General features: G+C 48.3%; 1 protein-coding gene across 1 annotated transcript; it reads left to right on the forward strand.

The window, feature by feature from the left end:
- The first annotated feature begins 1,652 nt into the window (after positions 1-1,652).
- Positions 1,653-27,231, forward strand: GPI (glucose-6-phosphate isomerase). Its single transcript, XM_070952698.1, has 18 exons — positions 1,653-1,807; positions 5,388-5,478; positions 6,313-6,381; positions 8,777-8,896; positions 11,612-11,695; positions 11,781-11,927; positions 13,538-13,609; positions 15,730-15,774; positions 16,002-16,055; positions 17,273-17,333; positions 18,728-18,771; positions 19,115-19,267; positions 19,545-19,674; positions 20,702-20,778; positions 21,768-21,896; positions 22,385-22,460; positions 25,950-26,016; positions 26,757-27,231. The coding sequence occupies exons 1-18, from the start codon at positions 1,689-1,691 to the stop codon at positions 26,878-26,880; spliced, it is 1,662 nt and encodes a 553-aa protein (XP_070808799.1). The 5' UTR covers positions 1,653-1,688; the 3' UTR covers positions 26,881-27,231.
- The last annotated feature ends 100 nt before the right edge of the window (positions 27,232-27,331 follow it).

Raw genomic sequence — 27,331 nt, forward strand, 5'->3', positions numbered from 1 at the left:
AGAAGTGTTGTAAAATAAGAGATGGAATGGTAGAAGGGCAACACTGAGTATACTCAAACTTACTAGGATGAAGAATGAACTAATATGAAAGTTAAAAGAGAGTATATATGATTAACAATGGATAAAATGAAATTAGGATTTGAGGGCGGATGGTGATACTGTTTATATAATAAGTATAGAAGTATTAAGACAAAATAAAAAAGTAGGCAATTTCTGCCAGTTACTTTGGCAGAAACTGAAATTATGTAAAGTGTATTTGGATATGATAAATTATATAAGATATGATTTGGCCAATACTCTGTTCATAAAATGTGTGAAAGAAAAAAAAAACCAATAAAATTTGTTTAAAAAAAAAGGTACAGTGAAATCATCAATATGTTTCCCTTATATTCCATTTCATTGTACACATGTTGTGCATTGACAATAAAGCTTTGATTTGATTTGACTCATTGCCTCCTAACATATATTCCCCAATTTCCCTCCCACTTTTCCCTCCTTGGCTTAGTACCCAGGCGACCCGAAGCGCCTAAAGTCTCTCTTCAAACTTGGCAGCTTTGAGACTTGTGGGCTTCAACTTCCACAAGTCTCAAAGCTGCCAGATCTGAAGGCCTCTGGTTTAAAGTGACCATCACCTCCCCTCTGCCCTTATTTGCAGAGGTCCTGGGTCTCCGGTCCTCGTTCCTAGAGGGGGTCTCCAGAGTAACCCCCTTATCGGCCAATTCTGATCAGGGCCGCTTTCCAGCCTAGCAGAGACCTTCCTTCTTACCTACAGCTCTCAAGCTTCAGCCTCCTCCCTCCGCGAGATGAGAGGGCCCTGGGGGGTATTTTCCTCACAGGCCACCAGCTCTCCTGACCGTTACTGAGTTAGCAGGTGGCAGCAGCTGCCGCCTCGGTTTCCCACAGAGTCACCCAAAACTCGCCAGCTCTTCTTCTCCTCAAGCTTTAATCGAGTCAGCCGCCATCGGGATTCACACGACACGCGAAGGCGAGCCGGGCGCGTCTCTTCAGACGAAAGGGCGACCCGGACTGGCCCGGAGGCCTGAGGTGACCCACGGGAGCCGCCCCCTCCTCCTCCTCGCGCAGCAGCGGCAACGGCAGCGCCGCCCCCGGACGGGCGGGGCGGGAGAGGGGGCGGAGCTCCCGGCCTCGGCCAAAAGCGCCCGCGTGCCCCCCCTCCTCCTCCCCCTGTATTAGCAGCAACGGCAGCACCACCCCCGGAGAGGCGGGGCGAGGGGCGGGGCGATGCGGGGGCGGAACTCCCGGCCTCGGCCAAAAGCGCCCGCGCGCCCCCTCCTTCTCCTCCCGCTCTATTAGCAGCAACGGCAGCGCCGCCCCCGGAGGGGCGGGGCAAGAGAGGGGGCGGAGCTCCCGGCCTCGGCCAAAAGCGCCCGCGCGCCCCCTCCTCCTCCTCCTCCCGCTCTATTAGCAGCAACGGCAGCGCCGCCCCCGGAGGGGCGGGGCGATGCGGGGGCGGAGCTCCCGGCCTCGGCCAAAAGCGCCCACGTGCCCCCTCCTTCTCCTCCTCCTCCTCTCCCTGTATTAACAGCAAAGGCAGCGCCGCCCCCAGAAGGGCGGGGCAAGGGGCGGGGCGAGAGAGGGGGCGGAGCTCCCGGCCTCGGCCAAAAGCGCCCGCGCGCCCCTTCCGGCCCCCCCCCTCCTGTTCCTCCCGCCGGGCTCCCCGACGCAGCATGGCGCTCTCGGCCGATCCCTGCTTCCAGAGGCTGGCCGAATGGCAGCGGGCCCACGCCGGGCAGCTGGTGCTGCGGAAGCTCTTCCAGGAAGACCCCGAGCGCTTCCACAAGCTCAGGTGGGCTCCCTCCCCTCCCTCCCTCCCTCCCTCCCGCCGGCCTCCTTCCCCGCCACCGGCGCCCCCCAGGCCGAGCCGGACCCTCCGCAAAGCGGGGCAGCTTCGGGGAAAGGTCGGCCGGGGGTAAAGGGTTCGGGCGGCGGCCTAGAGGTCCGGGGCGCGGAGGGCCGAGCCGGCCGCAAAGGCTCCGCAGCTCCCGGGCGGCTTCGGCAGGGCGGGCGGGGGGCCGGGGGCGCTTTTGCCTGGAAGGGGCCTGAGCGGTCGGGGGGGGAGGGGGGGAGGGGAGGCTGCTGGGGCCTGGAGGGAAGAAGGAAGCCCGGGGGGGGTCTCCCTCCCTCTCTCCCTCTCTCTGCCGGGGCGGTGAGTCGGCAGTTGTGGCGGCCCTCCCTTGGCCCCCTCCACGCCCGGAGGGAGGTGGGGGCAGCTGCCCTTTGTGGGCCCTGAGAGCGTGGCTGAAGCTGCGGCTGGGTCGGCAGCGGGACCATCGCCAAGAAGGCCGTCGCTGCCTTTGCGGCCTCTGGGCGCCCCGGTTGACGTCGGTGCCCCCGGGGGTCTCCGTGGATTCGCACAAACCCAGCGCGCTTCCAAGAACGGGGCGAAGCTGGAAATTCCCGCCTTGGCCTCCGAGCAGCTCCCAGCTGTAGCCGAAGCCGGACTGTTGCTTTCCTCTTTGGGGGCTCAGTTGTCATGAAATTAGCGGCAGGCGGCTTATTGCTTCCCCAAAACCCATGTTCCTCTGCCTTCCCCTTCAAAGGACAATAAGCTTGCTACTGAACTAGTGTTGGTGGTTTTCGGTAGAATTTCCCCACAATTCCGGTACCGAAGTTGCAAAATGACTTTCAAAATTTTAAGAGAATCAGGAAGTAGCTCTAAAAATGGTTTTCTGCCCTGGAGAGATTTCTTCTGCCTTCTCTCTCCAGAGGGTCAGTTTGGGGTAGTCTTAAGGCACCTGGCTACTCACCTACAATCCTGGTCCTTTTGGCACAAAGCCACCTGGGTGACCTTGAAAGCTGCCAGAAAAGCAGGCAAGGGCAAGCCGCTTTCAAAACCCTTGTGCCAGAAACATGCCCGGAAGGAACACTTGCCCACAGAAAATATCCACCCATCCAGAAAATCTGGATTCTCATGTCTTGTTTGAACTATATTTTTTATGGTTATATTTTTGTGGAAGGTTTTGCCTCCTTGAGTAACAGGCACAGTAGTCTTGGTAAAGTATGAATAAAGTATTTTCTAAAATGCCCCTTCTTTGGTCCAGTCCAGTCTTCTTTGACAGATCTGTTACATTTATGGAAATAGCTGCAAAATAAAATTAGGAAATGAGTATCCACTTTTTATAAGCTCTCCAATTCATTTGATTTCCTAATGAAAGATGGCTCCTTGGAAATGCATTAGAACTTTTGATACAATAAATAACATTTTTTCCTCACTATTTTTCTTTACTTTCCTCACTTTTTTATATCTGTTGCAAAGACCAGTAACTTTTCAACATAATTAGCTACACTTTTATTACGTACGTGTAAAAAAACAACAAACAATAGAAACTATAAGAGTAAAGAGAGAATAGAGATAAAAGTGTGAAAAAGGTATTTAAAAAGAAAAGAAAACACAAATATACAAAGAATGGCTTCTGACTTCTTCCAGGGATAGAAAGGAAAATAGTAATTCTTTCCCCCTTTTTAAATTTTAACAATCAACAGATCCATATGTCAAAATTTGATTTATCTCTTGCAAAAAGGCCACAAAGGGATTTTTTATTTTTTTATTATCAAATTTATATACCGCGCTTCTCCTGAAGGACTCAGGGCGGTGTACAGCCAAAGTAAAAACATAAATACAAACATTAAAACCAATTTAAGAAGATATATATATGTTTGGCCCCAAAATTAAAAGAACAATAACAAAGCTATTAAAAACATTTTAAAAAGTGTTAAGCCAGCCCGGCTTGCTGAAAAAGAAAGGTCTTCAGGGCACGGCGGAAGGCACCGAGGTCTTGAATTCTTCATATCTCTGGGGGCAGTTGATTCCAGAGGGCAGGTGCCCCCACAGAGAAGGCTCTCCCCCTGGGGGCCACCAGTCTACATTGTTTGGCCGATGGCACCCTGAGGAGGCCCTCTCTGTGGGAGCGCACAGGTCAGTGGGAGGCCATTGGTGGCAGCACGCGGTCTCGATATCCAGGTCCTATGACATGGAGCGCTGAATTTCCCTTGAATTATAGATGAATTTCTTCAGTGATTTTTCTCTCATGAAAACTGTTGCTAGTTCTGTTTTTATTAACCATTTATGGATGTCATAGGATCTTTCCAAAGCTGAGCAAATAAAGGTTGTGTTTCTATTCTTACATAACAACAAAACACCATGAGACCTTTCCACTATTTTATCCATATAAAGGTAAAGTTTCCCCTCGCACATACGTGTTAGTTGTTCCCAACTCTAGGGGGCGGTGCTCATCCATTACAAAGCCAAAGACCCAGCGCTGTCCCAAGACATCTCCGTGATCATGTGGCTGGCATGATTAAACACCAAAGGCGCACGGAATGCTGTTCCCTTCCCACCAAAGGTGGTCCCTATTTTTCTACTTGCATTTTTTACGTGCTTTCGTACTGCTAGGTTGGCAGAAGCTGGGACAAGTAACAGGAGCTTACCCTGTTACGAGGCACTAGGGATTCGAACCACTGAACTGCCGACCTTTTGATTGACAAGCACAGCATCTTAGCCACTGAGCCACCACGTTCCTTATGCATAAACCCTAACAAAAAAGTTTCCAGTCTATACTGTACACTAATTTTCAAAATTTTTGAATTGCATAGGAGTGAGCGGCTTGAAGTCCAGCTAGACCTTGGAAGGAGAATGACGAGGAGCTGTGCAAGGACAATAACTGTGGGGTGCTCACCTTGGTATCAAAGGCACAGGATTCCCAGTGAATTCTGTTCCTGTTTGATCTTCTATGGAGACATTTTCTTATCTTTCTTCAAGTGAAGGCAAACATTCTTCAGTTTTAGAAGAATTTTTGAACTTGAAGAAAGACAAGTTGCCCCTGATTTTTCAGATTTTTCATGTCATACATTACATGCTTGTTTTTCTCTGAGCACTTGGTTACTTGGAGATTGCATGGGAAAATGAGCACGAGGAGAGAGAGCATGCAGTGGAGGGGGGGGTAAACTTTCACAGACTGAGAGGAATAACCTCTGGGGTTTGGTTAACTCTGGGACTCCTTCGTATTCCTCGCCATTTCTGTGATTTCAGGTCCCATTCTGTTTTGCCTGGAATAGAAAATCATACCTGTCCTATAACCGAGAATATTTGTAGCTCTGGGTTGAAATGAGGGGTCATTGGAGCTCTCTGAGCTTGTTTTCTTGCAAACATTTCATTACCTGAACTAGATAACATCAGTGCTAGTAAGGAGTGCAGTTTGCACTGATGATGTTACCTGCTTTAGGTATCTATCATTTGTCTGCTGCCTCTTCTTATGCTCCTATTTGGATTAGAGGATTATTAGGATTTTCCTTCGTTACATATCTTCCTTTCTTAGATAAGTGGTAGGATATTCGTTTATGTAATGGAGTTGCTTGCTCTCTTGCAGTGTGACCCTGAAGACAGAGCATGGGGACATCTTGGTGGACTATTCGAAGAATCTTGTTACAGAAGAAGTTATGAAGTTGCTGGTGGAACTGGTAATTTAATCCGCTATGTCTACAATAATGTTTTATAACTTTTGGTCACATTTATGTATCATCTGCATTGCATGTGCTTTTTACAATGAACCATAAGTAAATAACAATCTCCACAAAAGCCAGCTCATTTTATAGATAATCTGAAATGAAACTCCTCCAAATACAAACATTAATGAATTGGTAGAGTGTGATGTTTACATATTTCTAGGCTCTGGCATGTTGGGCTTTAGCTACTCCTCTTTATAAAGCCCTGCATATACCACTTGCCTCCACTAACCCACTTGCCCAGAACACAGGAGGTATTTTTGGGCTTTGACCTGACTTTCCTAACAATATTTACTTTTCCCTTTCCTAGACATGTACAAAAAGTGGTTCTCTGTCAGGGAAGTTGGATTTCTGCCATGTGCAAGGGGTGAATTCAGTACCCTCCTTTTGACTAGGAGTCTGTGATATGCTGAGTCCTAATTTAAGGAAAACAAGCAGAAAAGGACTCTGGCATTAATGCACCACCCTCCTGATAACCAGCAATGGTAATGGGTTGGACTTGCACCTCAGATACCCAGGTTCCAGCCCACCTTCCACTGTGGAAAACGCATGGGGTGACTTTGGGCCTGTTTTTCAGCCTAGCCCATCTGGCAGGGATGCTGTTAAGAGAGTAGATGAGAAAGAGGATAGCTATATAGGGCTCCCTTGAGTTCCCAGACAAAAGGTCAGCTCAGCTACCTAGAGATCGTTGACTATGTGTGGGAAATGGATCAGCTATTTATCTGATTTGTGCTGGAGGATTTGGAAAGCCTATTATTTCCTACATTAAATAGTTCCTTTGACTTTCAGGCCAAATCAAGAGGTGTTGAAAAAGCTAGAGAGCAAATGTTCACGGGAGAAAAAATCAACTTCACTGAGGTATGAGCTGTTCTTATCCGTGATCTGAAGGTTTTTCATGCTTGTGAAACCTTAAGGCTTCGGGCTAGAAGGGTGTGCCATGATCTGGTTGCTTTTATCAGTCCATCCGATCAACGGATTTCAACTCTTTTTAAGGATTAATAGCTGTAAACAACTGGATTAGAACAATTTAGGGTTCTTAAGTAGTACAGAAAAATAATTTGACAGGCCAGTCTGGCCAGGGCTGGGTGCTTATCTATGAAACGCGATCTCCTTGGGAGGGGGAGGAAGCTGGTGTCTAGCATCACTGGATATTTTTATCCAAGACCCAAGATATAAATACAAATGTGTGAAAAAGTGGAAGATAACTCTCCTCAAACTGAAGAGCATAGGCCATATTTAGGGTGTTTGGAGATGCATCCAGCAGCTATACAGAGAAAATGTCCTGCCCTGGCTGCTGGCAACTGCTCTGTCCCAAGCCCCTTTCCTTCGGATCCAGAGGAGAAGTAGGGCATTCGTACAGCAGACCCAGGGACAATGTGGGACTTGGCTACCCAAGGGAAACTGCAGCCTGCTGTGCCTACTGGAGGTAGAGGAAAGAATGCAGAAGCCGCACCTCCTGCCTCCCCTGCCTTGTTTTGCACATCCCGTGAGCCTCTAAAATCTGGGGATGGAGACATGCCTCCCCATGGCATTCAGGTGGTATAATAGGTCCTTCTTTTTCTTCCACTCCAGTCTGGAAGGAGTAGGATAAGGCCTCAGGTCAAGAAGCACAACCTCCCAGGGGCCAAGGGGCATTTTCTTCCCCCCCAAATGCAGAGACCACAAATAATGCAGTGGTCACATCAGCAGAGGAAATAACAGTTATGATCTGGTTTTGGAGGCTTGAGATTAAGAGTAAATAGGTTTATTACACACACATTATGAGGACTTGATACAACTATTTTTATTATTTTTATTTATTAAATTCCTATGCCACCCATCTCCCTTACAAGCGGACTGGGCAGCTTATCAATTATATCCAAAATGCTTACATAAAGTCTGCCAACTGGTTTTGGCAATGTCATCTGAGCAGAATTGTGTAGTTTTGATAGTCAGAAGTTCTGAAAAGATGCACACGAAATGCCTTGACCACTTGTTATGAAACACTTTGCTTCTGCAAAGCCAAATGACCCGGTGCTCTTTGGGAGGCCGCCTGGTAGCTTAAAATACATCTTGGAGGAATTACATGAGCAAAGCAAGTTTCTCGGTAGTGGCAGAGGAATCCACTGAAGTTCCTCTTCTCTAACTCTCAGCTTATGTTCGTTACTTGGTTGTGTAATAGCTGCACAAAAGTAAAACCAATATTTAAACAGTTTCTGAAGAATCTCCAGTAACCGAGGCTTCTTCCAACCGGGAGCCTCCAGATTTGGGGACCAGAATGTGCAGTGATGGGATATGCTAGACATTGGGCTCAGATAATTGATGGCTTGCTGGTGAAAATAAAAGTTGCCGGCTGACTTGTAAGGACAAGCTGCCTACTGATCTCTTAGCCTACGCATTAAGATGAGAGAATTATGTTAGCAGAATCTTAGTAAAATGCTTTTTACTAAGTTTTCTAAAATGTTTGTGTTTGATTTGGAAAAACCTATTAAGACTTTATAGAGAAAAGCAATCAACCTTCATGCAGCCATAGTTCTCCAAGCTAGTTTAGGGGGCTGCAAGCATCCGATTGTCTGGAGAAATTCTAGCTAAGTCTAGCAGTTGGCATTCCCTCCTGCTCCTCTGGCTGTCACAATTTCCAGACACTGAGATAGCACCAGTCATGCCTGTGCAGTGCCTGGTTACTTACACGTGATCTTGTAAGACCATCAAGAGAAGGCTTGCTCCAGGCCCCTGTCACTGCAACAGGCAAAAGGGATACGGGCTTCCTCGGTGGTGGTTAGGATCCTGTGCAGCCTGTCTGTGATTGCTCCCCCAGCGCTTGGTATCCCAGGAAGCTATGACAGGCTCTGACCTGAGCAATTTTGAGTCACATTACATTTATAGTCTTTAATTGATCGGTTCTTGTATGTTTGTGTTGTGAACTGCTGAAAATCAAGTAATTGGGGTAGTATAAAATATTGTAAATAAACGAAGTAGGGTGCCTGCCTTTAGAGAAAACAGGCAAGCAGCCCCCTCTGGAGAGGTCACCAGTCAAGAATCAAGAAATGCTGTAGGAGGAACCAGGCCAAAGAGGCTTCAAGTCTTTCCTAAGGGGATTGTGGGAATGGCGAGGTGAGAGGAAGAGGGATTAGTCTTTGCTTACATTGGTTTTTAGATCAACGGTTATTCTGGATGAATGCCCAGCAGAGTGGCATTTGTGCTGGAGGTCTCTGTTGGGTAGCCGAGGGGGCTGAACTTCCTTTCACTCTCCTTTCCTTGCTTCCTGGTGCAGAACCGAGCTGTGCTTCACATTGCTCTCCGGAATCGCTCAAATACTCCAATCTTAGTTGAAGGCAAAGATGTTGTTCCAGAAGTAAACCAAGTATTGGAGAAGATGAAGAATTTCTGTCAGGTATAAAGCATTTCCTGTCACTAACCAAGGACTGTCTCTATTACACATACTGGTAGTATACTGCTAGAACATATCCCTGTATTACATATATAGGTACTCCTTGACTTATGGCCACAATTGGGACTGGAATTTCAGGCACTAGGTAAAATGGTAAAGTGAGACGTCATGTGGCCATTTTGCTTAACAACCACAATCCCAGCTGCCACCATTGTTAAGCGAGAATTGCTGGTTAAGCAGACGGAGTCCCAGGTAAAGCCTTGGAGGCTCAGCGCAGGCCACACACAGGTTGGTGGGCACTGCAATGTGGCCTGAGCACAAGGCGGCCAGGGAAAGAGGCTGCATCTACCCTGCTTAGCACACCAAAAAGGTGCCACACCCAGGGAAGCATCAAATGCCCAGAAAGTTCCACTAGCTGCCTCTCCCGCCCAGAAGTCCTGCCCAGATGCCCATGCTGCACTGCACTCAACCTTCACTGTTCACTTGGTCCTGCCGTTGACGAGCCTTGTCCATCATGGCCTTCTGAAGGCAGCTGCTGGCCAGGCCAGGCCTTCTCCACAAGGCCACTCACACCATTCTCTAAGAGCCCATGGCTGCCTTCCAAGCCTTTAGAAGGCTTCCGAACCTTCTGAGAAGGCTTCCCAGGATTTGAAGAAGGCCACACACAGCTTCTGGAAGGCTGGAACAGCCAACAGCTGCCTAGCAAAGGGCCACTCTGGGCATGCTTCATCAGCAGCGGGAGCAAGAAGATGGAGGGGTCAGCTAGGACGGCAGGGGCTAGGACAGCATAGGAGGTTACGGAGCACAGGGGGCCAAAGCAGCATAGATGGAGGGAATTGAAGTGCCCCTGGGGTCATAAGTGTGGGTGGGTTGCCGGGCCTGAATTGTGATCACATGGGGGGATGCATGTGCTGCAACAGCTGTAGCTTTGGGCACAGATCATTAGTCTAGTTCAGCATCATTGTAACTTTGAACAGTCCCCAAACAGATAGTCATTGAGTATTAAGAGCCATGATGGCGCAGTGGTTAGAGTGCAGTATTGCAGGCTACTTCTGCTGCCTGCCGCCTGCCTGTAGTTTGGCAGATCAACTCTCACCAGGCTCAAGGTTGACTCAGCCTTCCATCCTTCTGAGGTGGGTAAAATGAGGACGTAGATTGTTGGGGGCAAGAGGCTGACTCTGTAAACTGCTTAGAGAGGGCTGGAAAGTGGTAGATAAGTCTAAGTGATTGCTATTAGCTGTAACCCTCATAAAATGCAGTGTGATGGACCTACAGTTTGGGTCTAAAGAGCAAGGTAGCCTTGTTCGTTGTGGAATTACAGTATAGCGGCATACATTGGGGAAGGCCAGGGGTTGGGCTGGGAAGGGAGAATTGAGTCATGAAGAGAAAGGCCCATGGAAAAATTTCTAGCATAATTTAATTTAATTTAATTTAATTTCCAATTTATATACCGCCCTTCTCCCTGAGGACTCAGGGCTGTGTACAGCCAAGATAAAAAACATAGAATACAAATATTAAAACATTTAAAATATATATAAATTTTTGGCCCGAAGTTAAGAATCACAAACTAATTAAAATAATTTAAAAATTTGTTCTAAGCCAACCCGGCTTGCTGAAAAAGATAGGTTTTCAGGGAACGACGGAAGGCATTGAGGTCATGGATTCTTCTTATCTCCGGGGGCAACTGATTCCAGAGGGTGGGAGCTCCCACAGAGAAGGCCCTCCCCCTGGGGGCCACCAGCCTACATTGTTTGGCTGATGGCACCCTGAGGAGGCCCTCTCTGTGGGAGCGCACGGGTCGATGGGAGGTCGTCGGTAGCAGCAGGCGGTCTCGAAGATAGCTAGGCCCTATGCCATGGAGCGCTTTAAAGGTGATAACCAACACCTTGAAGCGCACCCGGAAGACCACTGGGAGCCAGTGCAGCTCGCGCAGGAGCGGTGTTACATGGGAGCGCCATGTTGCTCCCGTCACTACCCGCGCTGCTGCATTCTGGACCAGCTGGAGCCTCCAGGTGCTCTTCAAGGGGAGCCCCATGTAGAGAGCGTTGCAGTAGTCAAGGCGAGAGGTGACGAGGGCATGAGTGACTGTGCACAAGGAATCCCGATCAAGAAAGGGCCGCAACTGGCGAATCAGGCGAACCTGATAAAAGGTCCCCCTGGTAACAGCCGTTAGATGTTCCTCCAAAGACAGCCGCCTATCCAGGAGGACTCCCAGATTGCGAGCCCTTTCAGTGGGGGCCAAAGACTCGCCCCCAATAGTCAGCGATGGAGTCAACTGGCTATATCGGGATGCCGGGAGCCACAGCCACTCAGTCTTGGAAGGGTTGAGCCTGAGCCTGTTCCTCCCCATCCAGCTCCGCACAGCCTCCAGGCACTGGGACATCACTTCAAGGGCATCGTTGGGGTGGCCTGGGGTGGAGATGTACAGCTGGGTGTCATCAGCGTACTGGTGGTATCTCACCCCAAAAAGCAGAATAAAAAAAATAGGCTAAATCACAGATTGAAGATTTGGAGTCAAATTAGGACCACAGAATTGTAAAAACTACCTTGCAGGTTTACTCAAATGAGCAGATTGGGCTTCCCCATTATCACAATATTAAGGCATTCATTCAAAAGGTACAGCATTTTTTAAAGCAAAGTTTTAAAACCTGGTGGTCCTCCCTGTGCCCAAGAGGCAAACCATACTTTCTGAACGGGCTGTTGTCTCCTTTCTTACAGAAAGTCCGTAGCGGTGACTGGAAAGGCTATACTGGAAAAGCCATCAAGGATGTGGTCAACATTGGCATTGGTGGTTCTGACTTGGTGAGTGAGTCTCTGCCGTGTCTGCCTGGACAGGACTGGCGAGTTCCGGAGTAGAGCATGTTCAAGGCTTGTCTTCTTCATCTAGGGGCCCCTCATGGTGACCGAAGCGCTGAAGCCTTATTCCAAGGGAGGCCCTCGAGTTTGGTTTGTGTCCAACATTGATGGCACTCACATGGCCAAAACTCTTGCGGAACTGAATCCCGAGACGGTGCTCTTCATCATTGCCTCCAAGGTATGTCCTGCTCTGGGGAAGGGGACTCCCCCCCCCCCATTCTTTCAGCAGTCTCTGCCTTTCTTGGCAATCTGGAAAGTGAGCTTTGCTGAAGCAGCTCAGGGTCATTAATGTGGTGGAAAAGATTCAAAGTGTTGGTGAGCCCTAGGCATTAATTTTTTCATCCATACGAAGACTAAGGTGGGATTAGCAACTGGCTTGTTTCCTGTTTTATTCTCCAGGGGAGGCAGCTCAGTCATTGAAGGACCAGCCAGCCAGGGCCGGTCCCTCTGTTGAGGGTTATGAGGATGAGGCATCTTGTTTATCTTTGCTTCACCTTTAGTTCAAATGATAGCAAAACTATGTATATAGCCACTGCAATGTTTTGTGAAGTGTGATGGATGCAAAGTGTAATTTGTGCACTGCCTCATTCCTTGTAATCCCTTCTAAAAACAATAGAACTCCAAGCCAGTACAAATCAATGCCGGTCTGAATCTTTAACGATTCTGCTTCAATCTGTTTAACATTTGCACATTTTTAGTTCTTTTGACTTAATTCAACACTTTAACTGTATTAATTACAAACATACTTGTTCATTACTCGGAGAAGGAAACAATCCATTTGGAACCCTTCATGCAATTGGGGTAAAAGCCACCAGAGCCCCAAGGCATATCTGTGGAGAAATGTGTGTAGTCCCATTTTCTAACAGCTGATTTTAAAACTTGGAATTATTGGTGATTGCCTCCCCCCCCCCATGCCCTATTTAAGCAGGCAACTTGGCTATTGTTTATGAGTTTCGGGCAATCTGCTTCTTAGCCAAATTTGGCCTATATCATCTGCTTCTTTAGCAACTGCAATTCCTTAAGATCAAGTTTTCTTCTGCAGCTGTGTCTGTCTTACTCTCATTCTGCCATGTTGTTGTTGGATACAGAAAATTGATTTTAAGGGCATGCACTGATCAGATTTTTTAAAAAAATTACTGCTGAACTTGTGAATGATCACCAAATGAAGTAGCCACTAAATGAGAAATGACTGTATTTTATGACATAATTATGCAGCTGATTAGGAAACAATCTTCTCCACTGGATCTGCTTATCCAACCATTCATATGTAACCTTGAGGATTAACATTACCTCCTCTCCCAAAATAGTTTCATTGTTTTTTTAAAAAAGCAAACTTTAAAAAAATGCCACTCATACCTTTACATATCTATCTAGTTTTTCATTTCTGTAACTGACAGAACCTAGATGAAATATCCAAAATGCTACCATCCTGTCAATGAGTGTTATGGTTTATGCAGAGCACAGAATTTAGCATTTCTTTCTGTAGAACCTGGGTGGTCTTCCTTATAGTAATGAAGAGCTCAAAAAGGAACTTATTTGGCCTGTTCACAAAGATGCTTCATCTGTTAGTGCTAACCTGGTTAAAAATTAAGCAGTTCTCCATTCTCCCTCTGCAGCCAATCAGGTTACCAAGATTTTAAACATTGGTCTCATTGCACAGCTGATTCTGTCACAAGAAGCCTGAAGGGCCTTTTGAAGGAACCTTCTCCCTGGCTTTGCTGCACCAGGCACTGAGTTGCTAGATGACCTGATCAGGTGTTTCACCCTTTCTTCTCTCTTGGTTCCTAGACTTTTACCACTCAAGAAACAATCACAAATGCTGAAACTGCCAAAGAATGGTTCCTTCAAGCTGCTAAAGATGTAAGTAAAGGTTTATTTTATTTTATTATTTTATTTTATGATTTATGTGCTACCCATCTAGCTGTCCAGAGTGACTCTGGGTGGCTTTGTTTTTTTCCAATATATCCCATCCCAGTCTTCTGGGTGAGTAAAAAAAAGATAAAATATATAACTCAAAATGAGAAAAGAGAAATGCCAGCAGGATGAGAGGGGTCTGTCCTTCCAGAGAAAGGGGTGTGTCCCCTGAGAAGGTTGTTGATTGCTCTACAGCCAGGGAGAAGTTGGGATCTCAAGTGACTGTTTCTGGGTATTCAGTTTACCTGGGAGCATCCCATAATTTGCCTGGCTTTGTCTTTGAATGGTTTAAAGATAGGGAACAAGATAGGACCACCACTGCAAAACCTCTGTCTGGTGCCATGCAAACAGTTTTTATGTGAAAAGGTGTGTGGATATGTATAGGCCTTTTTTTTTTAATCTTTGGAGAAGTCTATCTTTAGAAGCACAATTTTTGAATTCTGAATTTGAATTTTTCAAGGGTTTCATTTTGTTGGTACTTTGGCATCCTACCTGAATGTCTACATTCAAAGTCAAATCAGCCTGCCCCTCCCCTTTGCCTCTCAAGCCAAAGTTCCTGATCTAACATTGAGTGCAGATGCAGAAGAGACGGGCATCCATTTCCTCCCTAGCCCACCTTTAACTCTGGTTGCTAAAGCTGCATCCGAGCCATGGACTCCCAGCTCTGCTTTAGGAGGGAGCCACTATTCGTCCCAGTGAGATTAAACTTGGCAAAGAAGGCAGTTTTGCTTGGGGTGAAGCACCCATTCCTGAAAGGTTTCACCCAAGCTGTTCTATGAAAGGCCTTGCAGCATTGAGGGGTCTGTTGTGCCGCAAGAGAACCTGAGGCCACTTTGGGGACTTGGGTGCTTTTCCTTGGACTTTGGCCAGAGGGAGAGAGGCCTTTTCAGAGACGGTCTATGAATAGGTTTCCTTGGGTTATTCCTTCTATTCTCCAGGAGCTTCTCTACTATCTGGATCGTATCAGGCTCTCTTTGGCAGGGCTAGTTAGCTGATAGAATCCTGAACAAAAGACCATTTTTTTAAGGGCAGGGGATCCAGTGAGGACCCATTACTGAGTTTCTGGGATGGGACTATAGCCTAGAGCAGGGGTGTCAAACTCAAGGCCTGGGAGCCACATCTGGCCCGTGGGGTACTTAGATCTGGCCTGCAGGGCCACCCTGGAAACAGCTCGGGAGCCCATTTTCCCTGGCAGAGCACTTGGGCCACCACAGGCACCCCCGACAGGAGTGATGTCGAGCTGGCCATGCCCACCCCGGCCCCCTGAGGTTAAACACAACCCTGATGTGGCCCTCAATGAAATAGAGTTTGACACCCCTGGCCTGGAGTGACCCAGGAGGACTCTTAAGTGATGCTGTCCAACTGAAGGCATAGAAGATGCTTCCGAATTGCATTCAGAACGGGAGCAGTATTATTGCGGTGTCCCTGATGTTCCCCAGTGACAGCCTAAAGACACACACACACATACACACACTTTCCAGCCATGAGATTGCAGCCTTCCAGGTCTCCAACTGGCTGTGTTCCAAAGTGGATAATGCATGCTGGGAACTGGGGAAGCCCAGCAGGTGGGTTGGCTGGCAACCTGTGGCTGTGTCCAGCTTTCTGGAATCCCAGGAAAGGGGGGAAGGATTCTTGATTCCCACAACAATCTGTAAATTACCAAAGGATCCATATATAGGAGCCGCAGAACAGTTGGGTGGCATCTCATCTAGGCTTATTCAGGACCTTTGCTTCCCTGCCTTTATCCTTGACTGAGTCAGTTCTAGTCCCTTGCCCTCCCTCTCTCGTGTTAGGCTGCCTGCTCGCCATGGGCCTTCCTGCTCCCTAGAGACTTTGGGTTGTTTCAGTCCTTATTTCCCAGTGAGAGTGGAGCACACACTGCACTAAACCTGCATCTCTAATCCCCACACATATCATATTAATCCTCCTAATTCATCTGACTTAGCTCAATGATCAATTTCTTAGGACCTCAGTTGCCTTCCTGGTATCCAAAGCATAAAACTCATAAAACATATGTTTAAAAACTTGTAATGTTGCTCTAATTGGTTTATTTGGTTTATTTAAAGCCTTCTGCTGTGGCCAAGCACTTTGCTGCCCTCTCTACCAATGGGGTGAGTACATCACATTTTAAAAATCTGTAGTTTCAAGGCAGTATTTCACTAACAAGACATTTGGGGTTGACAACCCTAAATCCCCGTTGATGGATCAAATTAAAGTGGGAGGCTTTTCTAAAAATGTCCAACGAATGCCTGGCCTTGGGGGTGGGGGTGGGGGTGGGGTCTGGGAAATCCAACCTTACAAACCTCCATGTGTGCTTTCTCTTCTCTTGGAATTTCAGCCTAAAGTCAAAGACTTCGGAATTGACACTGCAAACATGTTTGAGTTCTGGGATGTAAGTAATCTGTGCAGGGTCACTTTAGTTACTTGGACAGTGTTTCCCTCTCACCTCCAGCATCCTTTTGTAGAGTATGTTTTGCCCCCTCCACGGGCGTGCGGTGGCATCCTTGTATTAAACACACGTCCTGAAATACCAGGATTCAGTTGAAATATTGGTGTCAGAAAGCTTCTCTTACCACCTCGCAGATCTTTTCAAATCATTTTGGAATATAAATCAGCTTCCCCCCAATGGATCCCGTCCTCTGGCAGCAGCGCTCCAAGAACTCAGTCTCAGACTTTGTGGCTGTGGCCTCCGTTGCAGGAGCAGCAATGGATGCGGGCAGAAGAGCCAAGAGGGGCAGATGGGATTTGCCGTGGCAGCAGCGGTGCCAGGGCAGGGCAGCAGCAGTTGCAGAAGCATGGAGCCTCCTGCTCCTCAGCTGTCCTGCCGGGGGCTGATCAGTGGCCAGGCCAGGGGGTTCTTGCCCCCATTTTGGCTTAAACAGCTGCTGGGTAAAAAGAGCTTTAATTGCTTTCAGGTCAATCCAAAGATGCTATTATAAGCCATGACATTTGCCTGTGAAAGCTTGTCACATTTTGACAAGCTTTTAAAGGTCACATTTTGTTGGAAACTTCAACCCTGAATTTCCCAACTGATTGGAGCAAAACGGCTTTGGCCATAAAGTTTGGGAAGCTCCGGGGTATGTGGTAGAAGTGCAGTCTTGATTGTAGGGCTAATCATTTAAGTTGGGCGCCTTGACCATCTCATGTGCAAAGCCCTAGGAAGTTTGCTCTGAGTAATCTGCCTTTTGGAGGAAGGCAATGTTTATTTTCCTGCTTGTTAATCTTAGTAACATATCAAGTGTCCCACCTGACTGTTTTCTTCTCACGTATAGAACGTGGCTGAACTTGGGTGCCAAAAATGCCCCCCTTCCCTCCCTCCCCCCTTCTCCCTGCGGATTCAGAAGTATTCTGCCCTTCCCCATCTGGCCATTCGTCATTTGGCCGAGCATTTGTGCAGATTCGAATGAGCCCTTGGCAGAATTATCCGCCACCAGGAGAGGGCAGTAGCAGCAGCAGGAATGGTGGCCACAGGGTGCTTCTTCATGCCTGATGAGAAGGGCTCTTCTAGACTTTGTGTGTCCCCCCCCCCCGCCCCCCAGCTTCCATTTTCACTCCTATGCCACAGATAAATGTAATCTCTGTTTCTCCTCCCACCCTTTCCTTTCGCAGTGGGTTGGTGGACGTTACTCGCTGTGGTCGGCCATTGGCCTCTCCATTGCTCTGCATATTGGTATGTATCTGCTTCCCTGGGAACTGAATGTTCCACGGAGGGTGATTAAAGTTAGTTTAGCTGAATAACCGATTGGATCGTTCTTAAATCAGTGTCTCCCAAGGAAAGAAATGCTTTTAAAACATCTTAGAAGGTTGTAGTATTCTATCAACCTTTTGTGCTTCCATGCTTAACTGAGTAATTTATTTGGCCAAGTTTGATTAGAAACACCAGGAATTAGTTGCCTGTACAGAAGCGCTCAATGCACATGCAAAGCAGCATAATAATGAGGAGGGGGGAGGGGGGGAGGAGGAAATGAATGGTACTAATAGCAATAGAGTTGCCTTAGATACATGGAAATTTTGAACTTATTACACCTGGATATTCTGACTTCGCAAAAAACCACCTTACTTGGAACTGCCTATATAGCCAGATGCTACCTTAAGAGCTCTTGGGTCCTTGGGTAGGACTTGGACTGTTAAATTTTTACCAGTCCCAGACTCTGAATCCAATTGAAGATTAACCATAATAATCATAGTAATAATCCCCCAGTGAGACAATACCTTGACTTCCAATACCATGCATTGGAAGCTTTGCCAGACGTTTGGGTTTGAATGCAGCAAAAATTACTGGGAACACCAAATTCACAAAGTTCTTGAAAATGAGCAAGTCAAGATCCTGTGGGGCTTTTGGATCGAAGCAGACAGACATCTGGCCCACAGCATGCTTGTGGAAAAGAAAAAACCTGGTTCTTTGATATTACAATACCAGGTGATGCACCAATTGAGAGAAACAGCTAGAAAAAAATAACAAAATATTGTGATTTGCACATTCAAGGTATTCAGACATGTGATCCCTATACAACAGGGGTGTCAAACTCAAGACCTGGGGTTGGATCTGGCCCGCGGGATATTTAGATCTGGCCCGCGGTGCTGCCTTGGAAACAGCGAAGGACCGGCCTGCGGTGCTTCTGGCAGAGAAAACGGGCTCCTGAGCTCTGTTTTCGCTGGCAGCGGGTTGCAGGAGGCCGTGGCAGCCAAAAACAGAGCTCGGGAGCCCGTTTTCTCTGGCAGAGCCCTCAGGCTACCACAGGCACCCTGGACAGGAGTGACGTCAGCTGGCCACGCCCACCCCGGCCCCCTGAGGTCAAACACAACCCTGATTCGGCCCTCAATGAAATCGAGTTTGACACCCCTGCTATACAAGGTTCCTGCCTGGTTAGGCAGATGGTCTGGAGGAAGTGGACAAAGAGCCTTCTTCTCAGGCAGAGAGAGGCTCTTTAAGCCACATGGATATTGACTCCAAAACATCTTGAGAGCAATTATTTGGGCAGCAGCACGTAGGATTAAGCCTTGGACTTTAAAGCCTAGATTCTTTAAATAATACATAAATAATAATACAACAATTTTATTTAGGTTTTGACAATTTTGAGAAACTGCTTGCTGGAGCCCATTGGATGGTAAGTCCCTGCCTCGTCTCAGCAGCTGATCTAGAGTTGGGGGAAGTGGGTGATAGATGTGGGCTATCTGGGTCCTTCCCAAAGTGTAACAAGCAAATGGCTGCCCATGATGCCCTGCCCTGGCAGGACAGGATTGTGAGCTATTGGGCCTAGGTTAGAATTTCCACTGGTTAAAATAGCCTTAGCTTTTTTTTTTTTTTTTAAAATATTGTTTTCCTAGCAGTTGATATGAATTGGGAAGCCCTAAAAATCTCAGTATTCCATTAGAGTTTTGTACTGGGTCTTCTAGGGGTCCAGCTTGTCCTATTAATCCACTTCTGGTTTTATACTACTTGCCCAAAAGGACAATCACTTCCGCTCAGCTCCCCTGGAGAAGAATGTCCCCGTGCTGCTGGCGATGTTGGGGGTCTGGTACATCAACTGTTACGGCACAGAAACACATGCGCTTCTGCCCTATGACCAGTACATGCACCGCTTCGCTGCTTACTTTCAGCAGGTGAGATGATGGCTCCTTTGGGTTCTCTAGGAGAAGGGGTTCTCACAGGGGAGGTGGGGGGTGTTGAGGGCCATGCTTCTTTGAGGGCGGTCCTGGGCTACTTTAAGCCTTGGGGGGCAGTCTCGTTGCATGCATTCATGGGGTGCCTGTGTTCCTAAGCAATACCTGACTCTCCTTACATGCTTCCAGTGGCCTTGCGCCATTGGCCTTGTCCCAGCTTCCCTGTCCTTTCAAAGGCCTAAGGAAGCCTGGCGGTTCTTCTGCTCTTCTTGATTAGGGGGATATGGAATCGAATGGGAAGTACATCACAAGGAAGGGCACCCGTGTGAACTATAATACTGGACCAATCGTGTGGGGCGAACCTGGAACCAATGGACAGCATGCCTTCTATCAGCTGATTCATCAAGGTATGGAGAAGGGGTGGGGTTTTTAGCCATCTTAGCCAATCAAAGAAGGTTGGACTCCGATCTCTCTGCTGCTGTAGAAAAGCCCCACTTTGATGTGAGTTCCTCGGGATCAAACGACTGTACTTTTGATCAAGTTAGTTTGTGGGAGCGTTGAGTGAGTATAGGCTAACATTTAGAATACAAAGCTGTATGGCTTAACTGCACAGAACTTGTCCGCAAGGTTTATGATGGCCAATCTAGTTGTGTGATCTTCCCTGTACAGCAATCATGGTAGGATCTGACTCTGGCCCTCCAGATCGTGTTGAGGTCCAGCTGGCCTCACCAGCAGACTGCATGACCGTGACCAGAGATGGGCTAAGATGACCTGTAGCCCAGCAGTAGTTCCGTATCCTGTTCTGTCCCCGTACCACACATGCACCCCCACGGACGGCCCGGAGTTAATAAGCCACACGACAGAACTCTTTGAAGATAAAGCTGGCAGCAACCCAGTGGCTAGCTGCCAATTCAGACTTTACTCACACAAAACAAAGATTAGACTGCAAGCATTCCGATAAAGCAGGCAGAGTTTCAACAATACAAGGATTAATCCATATGCAGTCCAATAAAGCAGGCAAAGTCCAGTAATGCAGAGATCATGGATTATTTCTAGTTTTTGCTCGTCACAAACTGAACCAGCCACCACACCCACATCACTGTGGGGTGTGGTCCAGTGACTCAGCTAATCTCTGGCACGCCTTCCCCTCTGCTGCGCACGCTTCTCCCTGTGCCACTGTCGAGGATCCAGCCAGCACTTATCTCCTTCGTCGCTGTCCACCTGTGGCTGCGGGGACATGCTTGGCTCTGGACCTATCTCTTGGCCTTCGGTGTCCTCTGGAGGCATTGCCAGAGAGGAGGGTCCTGGAGAGGGAGGCCTTGCGAACTCCTCTCCCTCACTCTCAGAGTTTGCATCTGTCAATAGCCCAGGCTCTGGCAACAGAGTCACAACATATCCCTGCTATTATAAAATGACTTTTTCCTCTTTTTGCAGGTACTCGCATGATCCCTTGTGACTTTCTGATTCCAGCCCAGACCCAGCATCCAATCAGAAATGGCCTGCATCACAAGGTAAGCCCACTTTTCCTTTTCCTTAACTTCCTAGCCGCCTTGTGCTAATCTTTGTCCAAGGTCCATCGTGGTTCATGCGAGCAACCTTCCTGCCTCCAATAATTAGAAAGGGGCAGATGATGAGTCCCTTCTTTTATACAGGGATAACTTCCACCACTCTCAAAATATTGTGTTGGCTCTGTGTTTTCTTCTGTTGTTTTGAGAAATTATAATATGTAACGTTGCTGCCATTGTAAGATGTATATTCTACACTGCTGCCACAAGACTACTGCAGTCATTTCTCTGTTTTAGTCACGATTATTTCCCCAGGAAATGATGCAAATGTTGAGAAAGGGGAATGGGTGACTTATTTGTGGACCCATTTCAAAGAGAGTCTGGCTGCTGGAAAGGCAAAACACAAGGCAGGATGTGGATCCATGGAATAACAAAGACCCTGTTGTGACCCAACAGAGCTAATGGGGTCATCTTAACTTGTATCAGGTCCCCCTCCGTCTGTCCTGGCATTTTAGAATTTTAGCCAGAGAAAGAGATTTCTTTAACTGGCAAAGCTGAGAAACTGAAGCCAGACTATCCCATGTGAAAATGTGCCCTTTGCCCCCAAAGAAAAGTCTTCCTCAGTCACCCCAAAAGAAAAGACACACATCTCTACATCTCTGCCATATTTAAATGTCTCCATCTTTTCTAGTGAGTCCATTTCTCCTGTTTTCAGGGAAAAGTATAGGAGAGCTCAGTGTAGGGAGTTGCATGTAAATTTGATGCTTTCCTAATTTCCTTAGGAAGTCAGGGCAGATTTAGGTTTGGCCTTTTGACATTTGCCTTGTTGTCCTGGAATGCCCGGCAGGCATCTTTTCACCTCCATGGTGTTCAGGTGGTGATCCTACAGACCTGGTAGCTGCTCTTCAGCAGAAGAGAAGCTGTTTGTCCCAGCCAGCTGTTCGGTAGGTCAGGTGCCCAACTTGCCATTCTAACCTCTGGCTTTTTCCTGCTAGATTCTTCTGGCCAACTTTCTCGCTCAAACAGAGGCATTAATGAAAGGGAAGACAACAGAGGAGGCTCGCCAGGAGTTACAGGCCGCTGGACTGAGTGGAGAGACTCTGGAGAAGCTGCTTCCACATAAGGTACTTGGAGTTCAGGTTTCCTCCAGATCTCAGTGGGAGTCCCTTCCTTTTGCTCACTGATTTGATCAATTAATGATGGATTGGATGGTCTCAAAGGGGGAGGGATCAAGACTTGTGCCCTAGATTCCATACATTGATTTAGCCTGCTGCTGTTAATTAGGAGGATGAGCCCTTTAATCCACCTGGGATTTGTGAGCTGTGTCAAGCTTGAGCTTTCTTCAGAGGGACATGAGGCATTATGGGTATCTGTTCCAAAGAGGTTGCAACTACGAGCTGCTCTCTATGAGGAAGGTGATAACATTGGGGATGCCTAGGAACGTGATTTATGTTTATGAAGCCAATCCTAAACTTTCTTGACTTCAGGATATGAAAAATTGGTGGTGTCTGGTGTTTTGGGGATGGAACAGAGAATTCTTGTGTGTATATAATGTTTTACCACTAGCAGATGTGTGAAAATGGAAACATAACCTCTGTCTCTTTCTTTAAAGGTCTTCGAAGGAAACCGCCCAACCAATTCCATTGTCTTTACTAAACTTACTCCATTCATTCTTGGAGCCTTAATTGGTAAGTTTTTCCTCTTCCATATTTTTGTTTCTTGACTTAAATGCGGCGAGGAGGGGGTTGTGCGGTTTTTTGGGGAAATTTTTAGATAAGGTTTTAAAGGTTTCTGGGAGGGGGGTGGGTTTGGTGGGTTTGGGGGAGAACCTGTCGGGGAGGAGGCCAGAGCCGGCTGAAGAGCACGGCACTAGAGATGCAGGAACCGGGGTCAAGGAGGGGGTTAGAGCTTGTGTTATGGATGGTCATTACATCAGTACGGTGGGTGGGAGGGGCAGATATGGCGGGAGCAGGGGGCCACATCAGGTTGTGGGAGCGCGCGCCCGCTGGCTCCAAGCGGTGGTGTGCTCCGGCCTCCAATGCTCCTCTCGTTCCCCAGGTTGCACAGACCCTCAGGCCCTGGGCCTTCGGCTGATGCTGTGCAACGCCCGGTCCGTGGTAAATAAAGCCCCCCTCATTTGTGATCTTGTTCAGGAGGGGGGAGTGGACCTGGCGGGTATTACGGAGACCTGGTTGGACCAGGAGGGGGGGGGTCCCCCTCGTTGAGATGTGCCCACCCGGTTTCCGCGCATTCCATCAGCCGAGGACACGGGAGGGGCGGGGGGGGTGGCGGTTGTCATTAGAGAAGGTCTTGGTCCGAGGAAGGTCACTGTTCCTCAGACGGCTGGTTGTGAGTCCCTCCTTGTGAAGTGGGGTCATGGGGTGCAGATGGGTGTGCTGGTTACGTACCTGGCTCCCTGCCACGTGACGGCAGCCCTGCCCGAGCTGCTCAACGTTATAGCCGCGGTGGCGATTGACACCCCCAGGCTTATGGTCATGGGGGATTTTAACCTGCCATCCGTCGGTGAGGCGTCTGAGGTGGCTCGGGAGTTCATGGCTTCCATGACGGCCATGGACCTGACCCAACTAATTCATGGCCCTACGCACACCGGGGGAAACACACTGGACTTGGTTTTTGTCTCTGGTCAGTGGTTGAGTGATCTTGAGATAGGGGATATAGTGATCAAGCCCTTGTCATGGTCAGATCACTCCCTCCTTCGCTTTGACCTTCGAACCGCCGCACCCCGCCGCAGGGAGGTGGAACCATTGAGGTGGTACCGCCCCAGGCGCCTGATGGATCCTGATAGGTTCCAGACGGAGCTTGGGCCATTTCCTGAGGCTCTGGCACACGGCTCGACTGAGGAGCTGGTGGCCGCCTGGGATAGGGCGGCCGCTGGAGCTTTGGATCGGGTTGTGCCTTTGCGGCCTCTGACCCGGCATCGATCTCGCCTGGCTCCTTGGTTCACCGAGGAGCTGAGGGAGATGAAGCGCCGGAAAAGACGCCTGGAGAGTGGTTGGAGGGCCAGCCATTCTGAATCTGACCGAACACTGGTAAGGTCTCATATTAAGACCTACCTGGTGGCGATAAAAGTGGCGAAGTATAACTATTTTGCCACTCTTATTGCGTCATCAGATAATCGCCCGGCCGCCCTGTTTAGGGTGACCCGCTCCCTGCTCCACCAGGAAGCGCGGGCGGACCCCTTGGAGGGTAGAGCCGAGGATTTTGTACAGTATCTGTATGACAAAATCACTCAGATTCGGGAACATCTGGACTCTGACTGGGTAGATTCAGCGGGGAGGACAGAGGCAGGTCTTGTGAGTATTATCTGGGAAGAGTTTGATTCTGTGATGCCCGAAGACATGGACAGGATACTGGACAGACTGAGCGCAGCCACATGTTTACTGGACCCGTGTCCCTCCTGGTTGGTGCTGGCCTCTCGGGAGGTTACACGAGGCTGGCTCCAGGGGATTATAAATGCTTCCTTGAGTGAGGGTGTCTTCCCTGCCGCCTTGAAAGAGGCGGTGGTGAGGCCTCTCCTCAAGAAACCTTCCCTGGACCCGGCAGTGTTGGCAAATTATCGTCCAGTCTCCAACCTTCGCTTCGTTGCGAAGGTTGTTGAGAGTGTGGTAGTGCGACAGCTCCCCCAGTACCTGGATGAATCGTCGTATCTGGATCCGTTCCAGTCGGGCTTCAGGCCTGGGTACAGCACGGAAACGGCATTGGTCACGTTGGTTGATGATCTCTGGAGGGCTCGGGACAGAGGCTGTTCCTCTGTCCTGGTCCTATTAGACCTCTCAGCGGCTTTTGATACCATCGACCATGGTATCATGCTGCATCGGCTAGAGGAGTTAGGGGTGGGGGGCACCGTTCTACGGTGGTTCTCCTCCTTTCTCTCTGACCGGTCGCAGTCTGTGTTGATAGGGGGGCAGAGGTCGACCCCGAGGCCCCTTGTATGTGGGGTGCCACAAGGGTCGGTCCTCTCGCCCCTTCTGTTCAACATTTATGTGAAGCCGCTGGGTGAGATCATCCGTGGTTTCGGGGTGAAGTACCACCAGTACGCTGATGATACTCAGCTGTACATCTCCACCCCGGACCACCCCAATTATGCCCTTGAAGTGATGTCCCGGTGCCTGGAGGCCGTGCGGATCTGGATGGGGAGAAACAGACTCAGGCTCAACCCATCCAAGACCGAGTGGCTGTGGTTTCCGACATCCCGATATAGTCAGTTGGTGCCATTGCTGACTATTGGGGGCGAGTCACTGGCCCCCACGGAGAGGGTTCGCAACTTGGGTGTCCTCCTGGACTCACGGCTGTCTTTAGAAGAGCACATGATGGCCGTGGCCAGGGGGACTTTTTATCAGGTCCGCCTGATTCGCCAGTTGCATCCCTTTCTGGATCGGGACTCGTTAAATACGGTCACTCATGCTCTCGTTACTTCCCGCTTGGACTACTGCAATGCTCTCTACATGGGGCTCCCCTTGAGGAGCACCCGGAGGCTCCAGCTGGTCCAGAATGCGGCCGCGTGGGTGGTTATGGGAGTGACGTGGCGCTCCCATGTGACTCCCCTCCTGCGCGAGCTGCACTGGCTCCCGGTGGTCTTCCGGGTGCGCTTCAAGGTTTTGGTTACCACCTTTAGAGCGCTCCATGGCATCGGACCGGGGTATCTACGAGACCGCCTTCTGCTACCAATAGCCTCTCACCGCCCAGTACGCTCCCATAGAGAGGGGCTCCTCAGGGTGCCGTCGGCCAAACAGTGTCGACTGGCGGCCCCCAGGGGGAGAGCCTTCCCTGTGGGGGCACCTACCATCTGGAACGAGCTCCCCCCAGAGATACGGAAGATCCCGGACCTGCGCACGTTTCGCCGTGCTCTCAAAACTTTTCTATTTCAGCAAGCTGGCCTGGCCTAACTCCCCATCTTTTAAATTTTTTAAATTTTTAAATTTGTGATTTTATAAATTGGGTGTTTTAATCTGTGTTTCGGCCGAAATATTTAATAATTTTAAGGGACTTTTTTAATATTTGGATTATCTGTATTTTATCTTGGCTGTTCACCGCCCTGAGTCCTTCGGGAGTAGGGCGGTATAGAAATTTGATTAATAAAATAAATAAATAATAAATATATTGTCTCAAAAGACTTATTATTAACACTGCTCTCATTGAAAACAATCTTTTTCCAGCAATGTATGAACACAAGATCTTTGTCCAAGGAATTGTATGGGATATTAATAGCTATGATCAGTGGGGGTAAGTGTCCTACCATATACCAATTATTAATGGTGTTTGTCTCCACTCACTAAGATTGTATCCATTGCTTTCCTGGGCGTTAGAAACTCCTTACGTAGTCAGTTCAATTTGTTTGGCTGCCCATCTCAAGCAAGTGATTCTGGGCTATTCATGTACTGCGTTCCTTACAAGGCAAAATGAATTTACTGGTAAGCTTCCTGGTTTGGAGAAAAAGACTTGAATCTGGCCCCATTTCACAGGGTCTTTACTGGAGACCAAATGGGCCTCCTGTCAGGGTTCTGACCAGGACCCTAATTGGAAGGCTCCACAAGTTGACACCTTCACTGCAACACAAATGGCCATAGCCATAAAACTTCTTTTTGGTACATTTTCTCTCAGTTTAGGGTTTAGCTTACTGAATGACCGAGTCAACTTCTAAGGCTTGGATTCAAATCTTTTCTCAACATTTAAGAAGTTAGTTGGGTAACTTTTTACCATTTAATGTTTGTGTAGTAGTGGACATGGTTTTTGTGCTGTAAACATTTGTGACAGTGTGCTAAGCCATAAATTGTGATTGGATTCCCACAACAAAACATGTTTCAGTGTGGTTTTGACATCAGGCAGTGTTTCAGCCCAGCTATCCCCTCCTATATTGCAAGGGGATTTTGGAACAATTGGGGATGGTGAGAATAGGAATTTGGTGCCTGTTTTAAAACTTTCACTCTGGAGTCTGAATTTTCCCCTTCTCTTCCTTTCATAAGTGTTGAGCTTGGAAAACAACTGGCCAAGAAAATTGAGCCTGAACTGGCAACTGATGCGCCGGTCACCTCCCACGATGCCTCAACTAACGGGTTGATCGCCTTCATCAAGAAGAACCGAGCCTGACCGCAACAGGCTGCGTGGCTGATGCCCAGATCACTGTTGTAGCTGCTGCTTTGTTAGCCACTTCCCAGGCCAGACTTCTCAACAATTCTGGCCTCATTGTTCTTAATGGTTAGCTTTGTTGTATTGGAAGCAGTGTTTGCAAAGGAATCCTTAAAAATCTAGAAACTTGACCTAGTGACTGCTTCATGGCAACTGTGATGTGTAGAGCACTGTATCCCTTCTGTGTCAGTCCCCGTGCCTGGTCCTGTTGTGGAGACGGGAGCAGCCTGTAGAAGGTGGTGAAACCTTTTCCGTGTTGTCTTGTGAAGACCCAGTCTTACATGCACAGAAATAAACCAGAATTAATCATCACATTTCTCTTTCTGTTCTTCCTTATTTGGACTGTAAATTGTCTTGGTCTGTATACGGAGGGACTCAAGCATCCTGAGACCCTGCAAAGTTAGATTTTTCA

This window comes from Pituophis catenifer, unplaced genomic scaffold (genome assembly GCF_029215685.1).
Source record: "Pituophis catenifer annectens isolate HBS135680 unplaced genomic scaffold, rPitCat1.0.hap2 SCAF_13, whole genome shotgun sequence".
Classification (NCBI taxonomy): domain Eukaryota; kingdom Metazoa; phylum Chordata; class Lepidosauria; order Squamata; family Colubridae; genus Pituophis; species Pituophis catenifer.